Raw genomic sequence first — 15195 nt, 5'->3', positions numbered from 1 at the left:
AACTCCCCTGTAAATACCTCCTTCATTTGAGTTGCCGCACGACCCCGGGTCCGGAGACCCTCGAGCCACAGCGAACCCGGATCCGAGTAGCTCGGCTGCTCCCACGGGGGCAGTACAAGTACAACTCATCCCACAAAAAAACAAGTCCTCACACAGCTATATCAACAGAAAAATAAAAAGGAAGTTATGGCTCTTAAAATAAGGGAAGGGAAAAAAAAACAAAGCGCAAAGACGAAAAAAAATTGCCTCATCCTTAAGAGGTTAAACAGTATTGACAAGATCAGGTTTTACACAGGTTAGTAATTCAACAGTGGAGGTTCACATAAGATACGGTATCCACTATTGTCTTTCACAATAAGGCCAGGTCTGGTCAGGGAACAGTCTGGTTCCGAGCCGGACTTGACCAGGACGCTGAACCCCATATAATTCTAAGGGACCTGAATTTAAGTCTTATAAAATGGTTTTAGTAACAGCTAGGGGGCAACAAAATTAGAACAATTAAACTAATCGAGTTTCTGCGCGGTGTCACACTGCTTCTAGATCCGCTCATTAAATCTCATGAATATTCACTGCTTCCCCGGCACCTCCTTTGTGCCAGCATCTGTGATCAGTTGCATTCAGACTGCTGACGTCTGTTATTGGTTGCCTTCACACTAGCTGTCTGGGTCCCAAGTGGAGTGTAAAAATAAAAAATTGAAAAAAATGGCGTAGCGTCCCCTGTATTTTGATACCAAATGCACGTGTGTTGTCTTGGCTGTGTATTATAGAATCATAGAATGTTAGAGTTGGAATGGACCTCCTGGGTCATCTAGTCCAACCCCCTGCTCAAAGCAGGATTCACTAAATCATCCCAGACAGATGTCCGTCCAACCTCTTTTTAAAGACTTCCATTGAAGGAGAACTCATCACCTCTCGTGGCAGCCTGTTCCACTCATTGATCATCCTCACTGTCAAAAAGTTTTTTCTAATATCTAATCTGTGTCTCCTCCCCATCAGTTTCTTCCCATTGCTTCTAGTCTTTCCTTGTGAAAATGAGAATAAAACTGATCCCTCTACCGTGTGACCGCCTTTAAGATATTTGTAGATCGCCATTAGGTCTCCTCTCAGTCTTCTCATTTGCAAGCTAAACAATCCTAAATCCTGTAACCGTTCCTCATAGGACATGGTTTGCAGACCGGTCACCATTCTGGTCACTCTCTTCTCTGAACTTGCTCCAATTTGTTGATGTCTTTTTTTAAAATATCAAATATTAATTTTTATCATATCAAAATATGAGGGACCCAAGTGGCTTTTTTTTTTAAATTATTTAAATAATTTATAAAAACGACATATGGTCCCCCCCCTCCTCCCCACATTTTGATACCCAGCCAAGATGAAGCAAACTGCTGTGGGCTGGCATTCTGAGGCTAGGGAGGCCCATGGTTACTTTTCCCTCAATAGCCTAAAATTAGCACTCTGCAGCTGCCCCAGAATTGGCACATGCATTAGATGCGCCAATCCTGGTGCTTTACCCTGCTCACCCCAATTGCCCTGGTGAGGGTAATATGAGGAGTTAATGACAGCTGTGATTACTAATTAGTAATCGTGTAAGACAAAATAAACACAAAACAAAGAAAGTCCTTTAATTTAAAAAAAAAAAAGGCTACTCTCTCCAATTTATTACTCTCAAAACACCCCTGCAGGTCCGACGTAATCCATACCACGACATTCCACGATGATCCAAGTTCTGCTCCAGCTGAGGTTGCAGTGTGCGGTCACATTAGAAAATATGACCGATAACTACGGAATGAGGGACACTGACAAAGCTGCAGCTGTGAGAGTGGTGACGTCAGTGATTTCACCTGAAGGCACAGCTGGCGGTTCCACCAGTACCCAAACTGTGACCTCAGGTAAATTTTATGAACTCACTTGAGGTTAACTTAATACTGGATTACTGGTTTAGGCATAGGACTCATAGGACATGTACTCATAGGACATGGTTTGCAGACCGGTCACCATTCTGGTCACTCTCTTCTCTGAACTTGCTCCAATTTGTTGATGTCTTTTTTTAAAATATCAAATATTAATTTTTATCATATCAAAATATGAGGGACCCAAGTGGCTTTTTTTTTTAAATTATTTAAATAATTTATAAAAACGACATATGGTCCCCCCCCCTCCTCCCCACATTTTGATACCCAGCCAAGATGAAGCAAACTGCTGTGGGCTGGCATTCTGAGGCTAGGGAGGCCCATGGTTACTTTTCCCTCAATAGCCTAAAATTAGCACTCTGCAGCTGCCCCAGAATTGGCACATGCATTAGATGCGCCAATCCTGGTGCTTTACCCTGCTCACCCCAATTGCCCTGGTGAGGGTAATATGAGGAGTTAATGACAGCTGTAATTACTAATTAGTAATCGTGTAAGACAAAATAAACACAAAACAAAGAAAGTCCTTTAATTTAAAAAAAAAAAAGGCTACTCTCTCCAATTTATTACACTCAAAACACCCCTGCAGGTCCGACGTAATCCATACCACGACATTCCACGATGATCCCAGTTCTGCTCCAGCTGAGGTTGCAGTGTGCAGTCACATTAGAAAACATGACCGATAACTACGGAATGAGGGACACTGACAAAGCTGCAGCTGTGAGAGTGGTGACGTCAGTGATTTCACCTGAAGGCACAGCTGGCGGTTCCACCAGTACCCAAACTGTGACCTCAGGTAAATTTTATGAACTCACTTGAGGTTAACTTAATACTGGATTACTGGTTTAGGCTAGCTGTGCAAGTTGAGTATTTGGTTGCAAAAATTTCTGCTTCAAATCTGCATTTCCTGGCAGAAAAACACTTCAAAAACACATTAAAACCACGTCATGTTTTTGGTGCATTTTTCTGCCAGGTGATGCAGATTTGGTGCAGGGTTCTGCCCCAAATCTGCATCACGTGGCAGAAAAATGTATCAAAACCGTATCGCATTTTTTGGTGCATTTTTCTGCAACCAAATACTCAACATGCGCACATAGCCTATGCCGGTAATGCGACATTGACGTTACAGCTGGGGTAGAGTGGGAACCGTCAGCTGTGAACTCACTGACATCAATAACCTCACAGCTCTGGTTCTGTCAGTGTGTCCCAGACCCAACAGTGCTCAGTTGCGTCTTTTCTTTCAAATCGAATTTTATTGTAGCTATTATTATTATTTTCATCATTACAGAAACAAACCTTCCAAAGTTATGTACAAAACAAATCAGGTTTTGGTTTGTTGGGATACACAATGAACAAAGTGATAACACAAAAGGATTAGGGATGATCGAATACCACAAATATTCGGCTCCGCGAATATTCGCCGAATAGATAGCCGCTATTCGACTATTCTCGAATATTCGATGCGCAATGTAAGTCTATGGGAAACTTGAATAACAAGTATTCGGCCTTCCCATAGACTTACATTGCGCATCGAATATTCGCATAACGGCGACCTATTCGTCAGATATTCGCGAAGCCGAATATTTGTGGTATTCTATAATCCCTAAAAAGGATATCTTAAGAACTGGATAATCACATTTGATTTAAAAAGATTGAGCCTTACAAGGCCAAAATACCAAAAAGGCTTGATTCAGCAAACCTTCATAACTGAGAAAAACTGACCTGAAAGAAAGGCAGAGAGTGAAAGTACGAGATCAAGATCAGATACAAGAAGATCAGAGAAAAGTAGGGAAGAGGAAGTACAGAAGAAGAAAAGAAGTCCTGCAAGAGCGGCCCAACCCCTAACATGCCCCAGCATCCCCATCCAATCCACTAAATCACCTCAAAATCCACAGCTGAAACCCCAGGGAGTCAGTTGCGTTTTTTAATGTGACCGCACACTGCAGCCTCAGATGTAGTAGAGCCCGGATCGTCATGTTTGGATTACGTTAGAGCTGCAGGGGTGTTTTGGGGGTTAATTGGCGAAAGATGGGGGGGTTTGTTTTCTTTTAATAAAGGATTTTTTTGTGTTTTGATTTACCATTAGTGACATGATTAGTAGGGGTAGACCCCTACCCATTACTAATTCAGAGCTTCGTTGCTGGTGTGTGCTTGCTTTTTTTTTGTTTTTACAAACCCCTTATCACCCCAATTGCCACCACTTCAGGGCAATCGGGATGGGTTGAGTAAAGCGCCAGGATTGGCGTATCTAATTAATACACCAATTCTGGGGTGGCTATGCGCTCTTTTTAGGCTTGGCAGAGCCCAATAACCATGGGCTTCCCCAGCCTCAGAATATCGGCTTCCAGCTGTCTTATTTTTGGCTGGGTATACAAATTGAGAGAGTACTGCACGCCAGTTCTTGTTAATTATTTATTTAAAAATTGGAGGGGGACCCCACCTGGGGTTCCTTGTATTTTCATACACAGTCAAGATAACACACACAGCTAGGTGCTGCAGCCTCCAGCTGTCTGCTTTATTTGTGCTGGGTATCAAAATACGGGGGACACTATGCCATTTTTTTCCAATTAATTTATTTTTACACTCCACTTCGGGGACTCAAGCAGCGAGTGTGTGGGAAACCAATCACAGACACCGGCATGCTGGCAGTTTGACTGCAACCAATCACAGACTCTTGTCACAGAGGGTGGGCGGGGAAAGCAGTACATATTCATGAGATTTAATGAGTGGACCCGGAAGCAGTGTGACAGCAGCACGGAAACTCTGTAAGTATAATTGTTCTGCTTTAATCCCCATTTTGCTTCCTTTTTCATTTTTTTTTATCCGGATGGCTGAACCTGCACAGGGTCTGTGCGTGGATCCTCTGTGTCTGGTACGGACCCCGACCTTTACAGTTTGGGTTCACCCATCTCTGCACAAAATCACTGATGCAAAATACTGACCAAATCCTAACGCCTTCTGTTTTGAAAGGACTGATAGGAGAAGGTGGAGATTTTTTTTTTTTCATCAGACAAAAACTGACGAAGTTGATGGAAAGTGCAGATGAAACACATTCAATTGATGAATTTCTGGTGCAAGAAAATCACTGACTTGTGCATGATGCCTTATGGGAGGAAGTTAGTGTAGCGCCCCTGAAGCCATCAGGATGCTACAAGGTTCTGCATCCCCACAAGGATGCAGGGCCTACGCCCTAGGGCCCCAGAAGACCAGTGCCAGTAACAACAAAAACCCAGGTATTCCCAGTTTTCTCCAACAATCCCCCATACAATGGTACATAGCTAGGGTCGGACCAATGGATGGCCGCCTAGAGATGGAGCCACTCCAGTCCACTAGTTGACCAGATGGGAGGGGCAGAATGTGGAGTGTAGTGTGTGTCAGAGGAGGAGAGGAGTGAAGGTGGACATGAGGAGACGTTCTGACTCGGGTTAACAGTAACCTGGTACCCAGGAGAGTAGTTGCCAGTGAAGTACGGTGGAGTACTCCCAGAACTAGGCACCGACGGGGTACAGGACCCTAGGACAGGAAAGAGCTCCAATCCTACCTGTTAACCCCTGCACAGCGAGGGAACCATCAAGGACCTCGCTGACCCTAAAAATCCGAAAACTCAGTAGCAAAGGGAGAACCGGGCACAGGACCAGAGACTCCAACCCCACAGGGTTCATGCTACAGTCAGGCGGACAGAAATGGACAAACCATCGGACGGGGACCCCCAGTTGCTCTACGCAACGGGGACCCATTTACCAGAGACAGGTGCAGGGGAAGAGGATACCAGAGTACTAAACTGGGACCTGGAGGTGAAACCAGCCGGCCTCTTGTAACCAGTTACCACCAACCAGCAGTGAGTAAAAACCAGTTGCATTATACCTCTGTGTGGACTACCTTATTCCGACGCCCGGCACATCACCCATCCTCTGGAGCCCGGCGCTGCTTGCGGGGGGGTCTACCATCCATTCTGCAATTAACACCAGCCCCAAAAGTGACATACTGCAGCGGCGGCTCCATACCTATAGCCACAACACCGCAAGTGGCGTCACATATGAACACTAACCTAAATCCCCTGTAAATACACCCCCATTACAAAAAGGGCCCAGGGCACGGAACCGGGCAACGGCCACCACCGTGACATTCCCAACACATATACCGCCCGGAACGGAGTACCTCATATCCCTGGGCGCAACATTAGTAGTGGTGAAACCAAAGTTGGGCATGGCACCATTATTTGATTAATTCATTTTTATGCTGATTGCACAAGTCAACCTGATGTACTGATGCTTCACAATTGGGAGCTGTCAGCGGTTTATTCTCTTCGTCCTGATAGGGAGAAAGAGGTTAACGCTTGTTCCCATAAGGGTGGAAACACACCTATGCATGTAAAATCGGTCCGACTAGGCTGGAAAAAACTCGGCTGATATTTGTTCACGTTAGGTCAGAGTGCAACGCAAGTGCTATGCTTGTTTTGAATAATTTAATGATTTGACTCGCGTGTGTGATGAGATTGAGATGCATGTTTCCTGCAACATCTTAACAAAATTAATTCGATTACACATGTGTCAGATAATTAACCTTTGGAAATGTGATGTCACATCCATCTGTTGAATAATGAATGAGCGAAGTTATTGCCACACTCGCAAATTGGAACGCTGGTTCGCGTGTGTGATCCTTCTTTAAACACGCTTCCATAGGGAATCATTGTGAAAAATGGTATGAGAAAGTCGCAAAAAAGCAGCATGCTGCAATTTTTTTCTCAGTCCGATTTGGACTGAGAAAAAAAAAACGCAGATGAGAGCTGAATCATTCACTAACATGTGTCCGATTCCAATGCGAGATTTTCTCGCATTGCACTACTGCGAGAAACTCGCAAGTGAGAAGCCGCCCTAAGAAGTATCTTGATAAGTATCTGACCTTAATGTGAAAGACACAACAATAGATACTAAGTTTAAGGTTAAAGTCTGGTTTACACCAGAAGATCTATCGTGCGATAGATCGTCGGGGTCACGGTTTTTGTGACGCACATCCGGCATCGCTCGCGATTCCGGCCTGTGTGACACCTCCTAGCGATGCAGTATCGCTCACAAATCGTGAGTCGTGTACTGCTCGTTAGGTTTCATAATATCGTTTAATTTAATTGTTCATCGTTCCCAGGGTAGCACACGCCGCTCCGTGTGACACCCCGGGAATGATGAACAGCAGCTCACCTGCGTCACGCGGCCGCCGCCGGCTATGTGAAGGAAGGAGGTGGGCGGTATGTTTACGTTCCGCTCATCTCCGCCCCTCCGCTTCCATTGGCCGGCGGCCGTGTGACGTCGCTGTGACGCCGAACATCCCTCCCACTCCAGGAAGTGGACGTTCGCCGCCCACAGCGAGGTCGCACGAGAGGTAAGTACGTGTGACGGGGGTTACCGACTTTGTGCGACACGGGCAGCGATTTGCCTGTGATGCGAAAAGGACGGGGGCGGGTACGATCGATTGTGAAATTGCACAATCGGTCGTACCGTGTAAAGCAGCCTTAAGTCTGATGTGGATCTCCTTTGAGTCACTGGCCTGTACATAAAAACCTATAATTGTGAATGCAAAACCATCCTGCAAAGGACATTAAGTTTGATCCATTTAATGCTGTCTTGTCTTATGTCAAAGTGGTTGTGTACTAAACATAGCAAAAAATAAAACAAAAAAAAATGCCATTTTTTAAGATTGTTTCTTAACTTTTGCAAACTTGAGTATTGTGCTTGCTCTGGGATTACCATGGCTGCTTTAAGTCATGTGACCTCAATGTGTCCTTATATGTCAATTCATAGAACAAGTGGAAGAAATCGTGGCAACCACAGAGCAAGCACTATTTTCTTTTTAATAGTTATTAAATCAACAGAAACAGCAATACTTAATTATTGGTCTGTTCATAGAACGATTTTCAGATCCCATTAACACACATCTTGTTTCCTCACTGCTTCCACACTGGAAATCTGCAGTAATGTAACCCTCTTGTATCTGCTTTTTGAAAAAGCAGAAGAGGTAGTAGTGTAAGATGTAAAGGTAGAAGGATCAGACTACAAGATTAGTTGTCTGTAACCATTGAGACACATAGGTCTGCATGAGAGCTGTAAACACAAAACAGATAGTTTGTTTTTTAATTTTAGGTGCAGGGTAGCAATAAAAATTAGTTGGATATAGCATTAAATTGATTGTCCGGTCAATATCTACAAGTTTGCAGTCACACTATGTAACTGCAGACTTGTGAATCCTCACATTTTGTGCTCTTTGAGGTTTTGACGATTTCAGAGCCAGCAACGATGGTCATGTGGCAGCGAGTATGCGATATACATACTCCCAGCCAGAATCCAACTAAATGGGTGTAGCCTTGCTTGATACATTTGAGTGTGCTAAAACAGCCTAGTCGCATTCTGGCCGGGAGTATGTACTGTGTTTTTCCAAAAATTAGCCCTCCCATAAAAATAAGCCCTAGCAGGGATTTTTAGCATTTTCGGTGCAAGGGTTAAATATAAGTGTAGCGCCCCACGGGGCAGGTGTTTTAACCTACTCATTGCTGGGCCATCGACTGTCGTTGTCACGGGCGGCCTAACCTGTCTCCATTGCCCCGAGGCATATAGAACATGGTAGGGGAGAGATGTAGGATGTAGTAGTGAGGTGAATGTCTTGACGCCACCTGTGGTATGCAGCCAGGTAATCGGCCGCCGCTGCTGTCACTGTCTTCCGGGGCGGATGATAGTAGCATCCAGGCTTGGTATCGCTTCCCACAGGTGGAGTGGGCCCCGGGGAGGATGATGACGGGAGTAGTAATGGCAGGCGCCGAAGCGCGGAGCGGCAATACTGGGAATGAAGAGACAGGGTCTATGGCTACGGTTCCAGGTTGTTTCCTCCCTTTTTGTGCAGTGCCGCTCACCCGGGTAATGCCGGTCACTTGCTGTGATGGGCTCCGTCGAACCCGAATCCTTCAGAGATCAGTCCGGTGTGGTGTTCAGTGGGTTCCCTCCTTGAAGCTCCTGTGTAGTGGATCCCCTGGCTTGAAGCTACTTGGGGACCCGGGTTTTCACGAGTAGTATATGCAGGTGCTGCAGTTCCGCTATGGGGTCTGGCGTTAACCGAAACCCCGGATCCTCTCTGGGACTGTGCTTTAGGGCACTGTGTGGGCAGGGAAGCTTGAGAGTTTTCCCATCCAGGCAGATTCTGGAAAACGAATGTGGAGTATGATCTTCCCTAGGGTCCTGCCGCCCTGAGTGGCGCCGATTCCGAGGGGAGCAGATGCACTCTCCCCATGGCAACCGTGTTAACTCTCCTTTCTCCCACCGGAGCACCTGTGAGACATGTCTGCTCCTTTTTTCTCCTTCTGGCGAACTTTCTACTGTTGTGTTGGCTCATGACTCCCCCTGCTAGCTGCACCTCCCTCCTCCCAGGTCCTAAGCTAATGGGACTGGGGCTCCTGTATGAGGGCATCCTGTAAATGCCTCTCTGTAGGCAACCCCTTTATTACTCGACCCTAGCCCAGTCCCCAGTGGGAACAGGGGCAACCTGGTGTTTATCTGAGTGTGTAAGTGGTGAAACCGGGACTGACCTCCTCAGGATCCAGGTTTAGCATTACACCCAAATTTGGGTGCAATACTCTGCGGCGACTGAAGCCTCAGGGGTGCCACAAACTCTACCCTGAAAATAAGCCCTAGTTGCAGTTCAATAATGAAGTGTCCATGCAGCTAAAAAAAGTTAAATACTGCAGGACACTTCATTTTAGACAGTTGACACCCCGCAGTCCTACTCGCCAGACGCCGAGCGGAAGGCCCTGTAGTGATCGCACCCCTATACACATCAGATTGCGCACACATTTAAATGCACACCCACACACCAGATCGCGCTTGCGCACACACACAAGACACATCACGCACACACACAAACATCAAATCACACACAATCACACATCACTGTCAGATCACACTCACCACATCCAGCAATACTGATTTCTTTGGGCCGGCAGAAAATCCTGAGACGCAGTGCGGTGGAACGCATTTAACCTGCAGTGAAATGCATCAATGTGTTCCACCACTGGGTCCCCCATGCGTTCCACTGCACTGCGTCCCATCTTTCCTCGCTGGCTGGAAGCAATCATTTTTGACGGATGTGGTGAGTATGTGTGTGCGATCTGATGTGTGTGCATGTGCGATCTGATGTATGTGAGTGTGTCGGCCAGAAGCAAGGCATGCAGCATGGCGCATATGTCGCGGGCGGGGAGGGGACGCTGCGCTCACCCACTGCTTGGGTCTGGCTGCTGCTGCTGGTCGCTCGGTCGGTGGCTCGAGCGGTGGGCCGGATCCCGGGGACTCGAGCGGCGCTCCTCGCCCGTGAGTCAAAGGGGTGGTTTGGGTGTAGGGATATTGTCCGTGACGCCACCCACGGTTTGTGGTGAGGTTGGGACACCACCGCTGCTCTGTACGGGGATCCTGGGAGCGTTGGCAGGGAGCAGCTGAGATGTTTTCTCCCCTCCGTGGGTAGGGGGTTTTTGGTGGTCCCGGGGCCCGGTGGTGGAGGTCGGAAGGTGGGTTGCGGGGCCTGGCCGGGTGCAGGGTCGCGGGGCAGCGCAGTGCCAGACGGCACGGTGGTACTTACTCAGCCAGTAACGCACACGGAGTCTCTGGTAAAACAAACGGCTGGATGGACGAGTCCCATAGACGGCTGCGGCGGTCACTCCCGGTAGGTTGGCGGTAACTGTCTCTCCCTGCACCGGTGTTCGGTCTCGGCCCCAATGGCTTCCCACTGATAGCCCGCTCCCCAGCAGTATGTTGGCTAAGGGAGCCCTTCCTTTGCCCACAGGCTCTGGCCCTGGGAGCTCTAGCTCTGGCGGTAGCTTTATCTCCCTCACGGTTTGGACGGTTGCCTTCAGTCGGGTCTTTACTGCTGGGAAACCCCGGAGGTTCCCGTCGCTGACGTATTTGACCGGTTTACGGCGACTCCTAGCCTGGTCGGGGTCCGTAGGCCCTGCCGGATGGTGCTGTCGTCTCTTCGCTCCCCGGTTCGGTACGGCGGGCCACCACCCGTCCCCAGTCCTCACGGTTGTGCGTCAATCGGCCACTCCTGCAGACGGTCACCACCGTCTGCCAACCTTGCTGTCAGGTGCCCGGGCCACGTACCCGGACACGGCCAGTCAGTTACTCCACTACTACTTCCTCACTCTACAACTCCTCAAACTGTTCTGTCTTTTACCGCCTCCAGGACTGTGAACTCCTCGGTGGGTGGAGCCAACCGCCTGGCTCCGCCCCCACCTGGTGTGGACATCAGTCCCTGGAGGAAGGCAACAAGGATTTGTGTCTGACCTTGATGTTCCTAACCGGGGTGTAGGGTGTGTTGTTGCAGTACCTGTGACGTCCTGGCTTGTCCAGGGCGCCACACATACCTGCTGGAAGTGCCCCCTGAAGATCACAGGAGGACGTGTAGCCACACAGACGTCCGGGGTCTGGAAAGTATGAGTCTCCTGGGAAGTGGGGGCTCTGCTTTTTGGGGGGGGAAACTTACCCCAACCATGTTTCTTCAAAAATAAGCCCTACTCCCAAAAATAAGCCCTAGTGCTTTTTTTTGGGGAAAAAAAAACAGTATAAAACAGGGTCTTATTTTTGGAAAAACATGGTATATCATATACTTCCTGCCATGTGACAGTCATTGCCGGCTCTGAAATCGGTGAAACCTCACAGTGCACTTAATGTGAGGAATGACAAGTCTGCAGTTACATAGCGTGACACACAGAGTGACTGCAGACCTGTGGAGTTAGACTGGACAACCCCTTTAAAGCTGGAGCTACACAGTGATTTTGACCATGATGCAGATCAAAGTTTGCATGGTTGCGGTACCCTAAGGCCCGTTTCACACGTCAGTGAAAAACACAGACGTTTTTCACTGGCGTGTAAAACACGCACATGTCCCTGCGTGTGCCGTGAATCACGGCACACGTGGGTTGTCTAAGTGCAATCCGGGCTCCGTTCTCCGTGGCCCGTGATTGCACTTGGTAATCAACTCACCTGTGCCCGCTCCCGCTCTCCATGGTGCTGATCGCTCCCGCGGTGCAGCATCCGGCCGGCGCTGACCCCTGCAGCAGCTGCTTCCGGGTCGGCTGTGTCGCGCATAATGAATATGCGCGACAATAATGAGCCGGCTTAGAAGCAGCAGGGAGAACGGGCTGCAGAGGACATCGCTGGACGCCGGGTGAGTTAAAATGTTTTTTATTTTAAAAGCACGTTTTTTTTCTGGCACGTGTTTCATGGACCACACCACTGCGTGGTCCGTGGGACATCAGTGATGCCAGAAAAAAATGGACATGTCTCCGTGCGGCAATCAAGCACACGCGGGTACGCCGCACGGAGACACGTGCAGTGAAAAATCACTGACGTGTGAGCAGACCCATTCATTATAATGAACAAACGTACCAGAATCACTGACGTGTGAAAGGGGCCTAAGGATCACAATACAAACTAATTCACTTGCATTGAGCTGCGATTTAGCAGCAACACATACTGTAACGATCTTTAGCTGCCGAGTCTCAGCCACCATGTAACAGTTGCCTAAATCACACTACAGTTTTGTGACCTAATGAATTATTTATTATGTGTCCACAAGACTTATTGAGCCTTGTGAGTGGAGCCTTATCTGACCTTGGGCCTCCTCCCCACAGCGCGCAATCAGTCATGGAGCTAAAGTCTGAGGATATTGGCAGCACAGCCAAGGTCATGAAGGGAACACAAACTCCTAGTCCAAACATAACCACAACCAGTGAGAAAAGTGAAATTATAGTATAATGACCGGACCAGTGAGGGCCACCGAGCAGGAGAAAAGAGACTTTTATATAGTAAGAGGACTTCATGCAAAAGGCAAATATCAGATCTGTGTAAGGCTAAGTTCACATTTCCGTTGATTTGTATCAGTCACATGCGTCGCTTGACGCATGTGACTGATGCGCTGTTCAACGCTGTACAACGGATGACAAAGAACAGAATTCTTTGTCGGATTCCGTTGTGTGCGGGGGGCGGAGTTCGGGGGCAGAGCCAAGCGGGGGGCGGGGCCAGGCGCTGAGGATGTCAGTGGAAGTGCTGCGGTCTGCATGGCTGGGGACAGGTGAGTGTATGTGTGAGTGAGTGTGTGTATGTGCATGTATGTATGTATGTATGTATGTATGTATGTGTGTGTGTGCACATGCAAAGTGCGGGAGGGGGCGGAGCCGAGCAGGGGGCGGGGCCAGACGAGGGTGTCAGTGCTTGTCTGCATGGCTGGGGACAGGTGTGTGTGTGTGTGTGTGTGTGTGTACATACATGTGCGGAGTGCGGGAGGGGGCGGGGCCGAGCGGGGAAGTGTCGGCCTCCCTGCACACGTAACCAGCCTAAATATCGGGTAACAGCAAAGCACCCGATGTTTACCTTGGTTACCCGATATTTACCTTGGTTACGGGCCTACACCGCTTAGCGCTGGCTCCTTGCACCGTAACCAGGGTAAATATCGGGTAACCAACCAAAGCTGGTGACGTGTGCAGGGAGCCAGAGAGCATGCGCAGCGAAATCCGACGGATCTCGCTGCTCAAAAAACGTTACATGCTGCGTTCCCCCCGCCCGGCGGTCAGTCGTTCCACGACTGATCAGTCGGGCGGAGGGTGCAACGCAGCATCATCAGTCACAATCCGCTGCTCATACAAGTCTATGGGAGCAGCGGAATCCGCTAAACGGATTCCGCTGTTTACAAGAGCAGCGGATTGTGACTGATAGATTTTAGCGGAAATGTGAACTTAGCCTAAGGCAGGAAAATCTGCTGCGCCAAACTGTGCAAACAGCCCATCATGAAAAGGAGAGGTTATTACTGTGATGACCAGGAGTGTTACCACTAATGTGTATTTACAGTATGAGAGCACAGGGGGAACACCTTCTGGGTAAATAAATCAGGAAAACTCAGGACTGTATTTTCTTGTGCATATTACAGCTACAACAATTCCGAGCCTGATTACAGGCACCATAGACATAAATGTGAAGTGGCGTTACTTCAGGTCACGAGACCAGTGGCCAGGCTGAGAAAATGCAGCTCCAATACAAAACCGTGTGAAAAAAAGCTTTCACATTGTTTTCAGAGGATGGGGTATATAGTTCGGGGCAGACAGTGACTGCTTGTGTCCTCTGTGCAAGGAATATATCTAGGCCCATCTCCTTCTACGGCTACAAATCTACAGATTATGTAATATATCATTTTTTATATATAATATATATATCTACACACAGTGTGTATATATAGTCTCCTCTCACTATGTATATTACCATCCCTTATTAAATAGTGCTCTCTCTTGTTATGTACAGCACTGTCCCTTTCATAGTCCCTTTCTTGTTATTTATAGTGCCCTGTCTTTTATTTCCTAGCATTTTTTCATGTTAGATATAAAATGACATGACTGCTGATGAAACATGGTAAAGCTTCTTTTGTAATGGAGGAGGCTGATGGACTGGTCACATGCTGCTGCATCCACAGTCATTTTATATCTAACAAGAGAGGACTATGTAATAGAGAGGGCGCTGTGAATAACAACAATACTATGTAAGGGACTGTGCTAGACATAAGTGATAATCCTATATAATAATGGACCGTGATGGATATAAGAGGACACTATATAATAAGGGATGGCAACATGCATAACTAAAGAGGATGCTATGTAATAAGGGACGATATTATACATAATAAAAGAGGAGACTATGTAACTAAGGATGGCGCTACATATATATCAAGAAAGTACACTATATACTAAGGGACTGTATATAATGAGGCTACAGTCCTCTCTGTGTGAACGGTCTATGTGCTGCCCGATTTTTTTTCTTGGACAGCACACACATCCATTGCATACATACGTACCTACCCGCACACAACCTCAGATCCTCACAAGATCTCCTCTGCTCCTCTCTTATCTCCTCTTCCCACAATCGCGTACAAGATTTCTCCCGTGCCTCCCACATACTCTGGAACGCTCTACCACAGCATATCAGACTCTCCCCTACCGTGGAAAGCTTCAAGAGGAACCTCAAGACCCATCTCTTCCAACAAGCCTACAACCTACAATAACACTCAGTCCAGTACACCACTGCGCAACCAGCTCTGTCCTTACCTATTGTACCATCACCCATTCCCTGTAGACTGTGAGCCCTCATGGGCAGGGTCCTCTCTCCTCCTGTACCAGTCTGTTAATGATTGTTGTCCGTATACCCTCTTTCACTGTAAAGCACCATGGAATAAATGGCGCTATAAAAATAAATAATAATAATAATATGTCTTA

The 15195-nt window shown here is 47.6% G+C and overlaps 1 protein-coding gene across 1 annotated transcript in view; it reads left to right on the top strand.

Annotated features, from left to right (window-relative positions):
- Nucleotides 1-1714: 1714 nt before the first annotated feature.
- The window catches only part of SLC39A14 (solute carrier family 39 member 14), a 40449-nt gene continuing 26968 nt past the window's right edge, over nt 1715-15195 (top strand). Inside the window, exon 1 of the mRNA XM_075343848.1 lies at nt 1715-1813. Within this exon, the coding sequence (XP_075199963.1) occupies nt 1715-1813 (99 nt within the window). The remainder of the gene's footprint in view (nt 1814-15195) is intronic.

This window comes from Anomaloglossus baeobatrachus, chromosome 4 (genome assembly GCF_048569485.1).
Source record: "Anomaloglossus baeobatrachus isolate aAnoBae1 chromosome 4, aAnoBae1.hap1, whole genome shotgun sequence".
Taxonomy (NCBI): Eukaryota; Metazoa; Chordata; class Amphibia; order Anura; family Aromobatidae; genus Anomaloglossus; species Anomaloglossus baeobatrachus.
The sequence above is the reverse complement of the archived record's forward strand: the minus strand, read 5'-3'. Positions and strand labels throughout refer to the sequence as shown.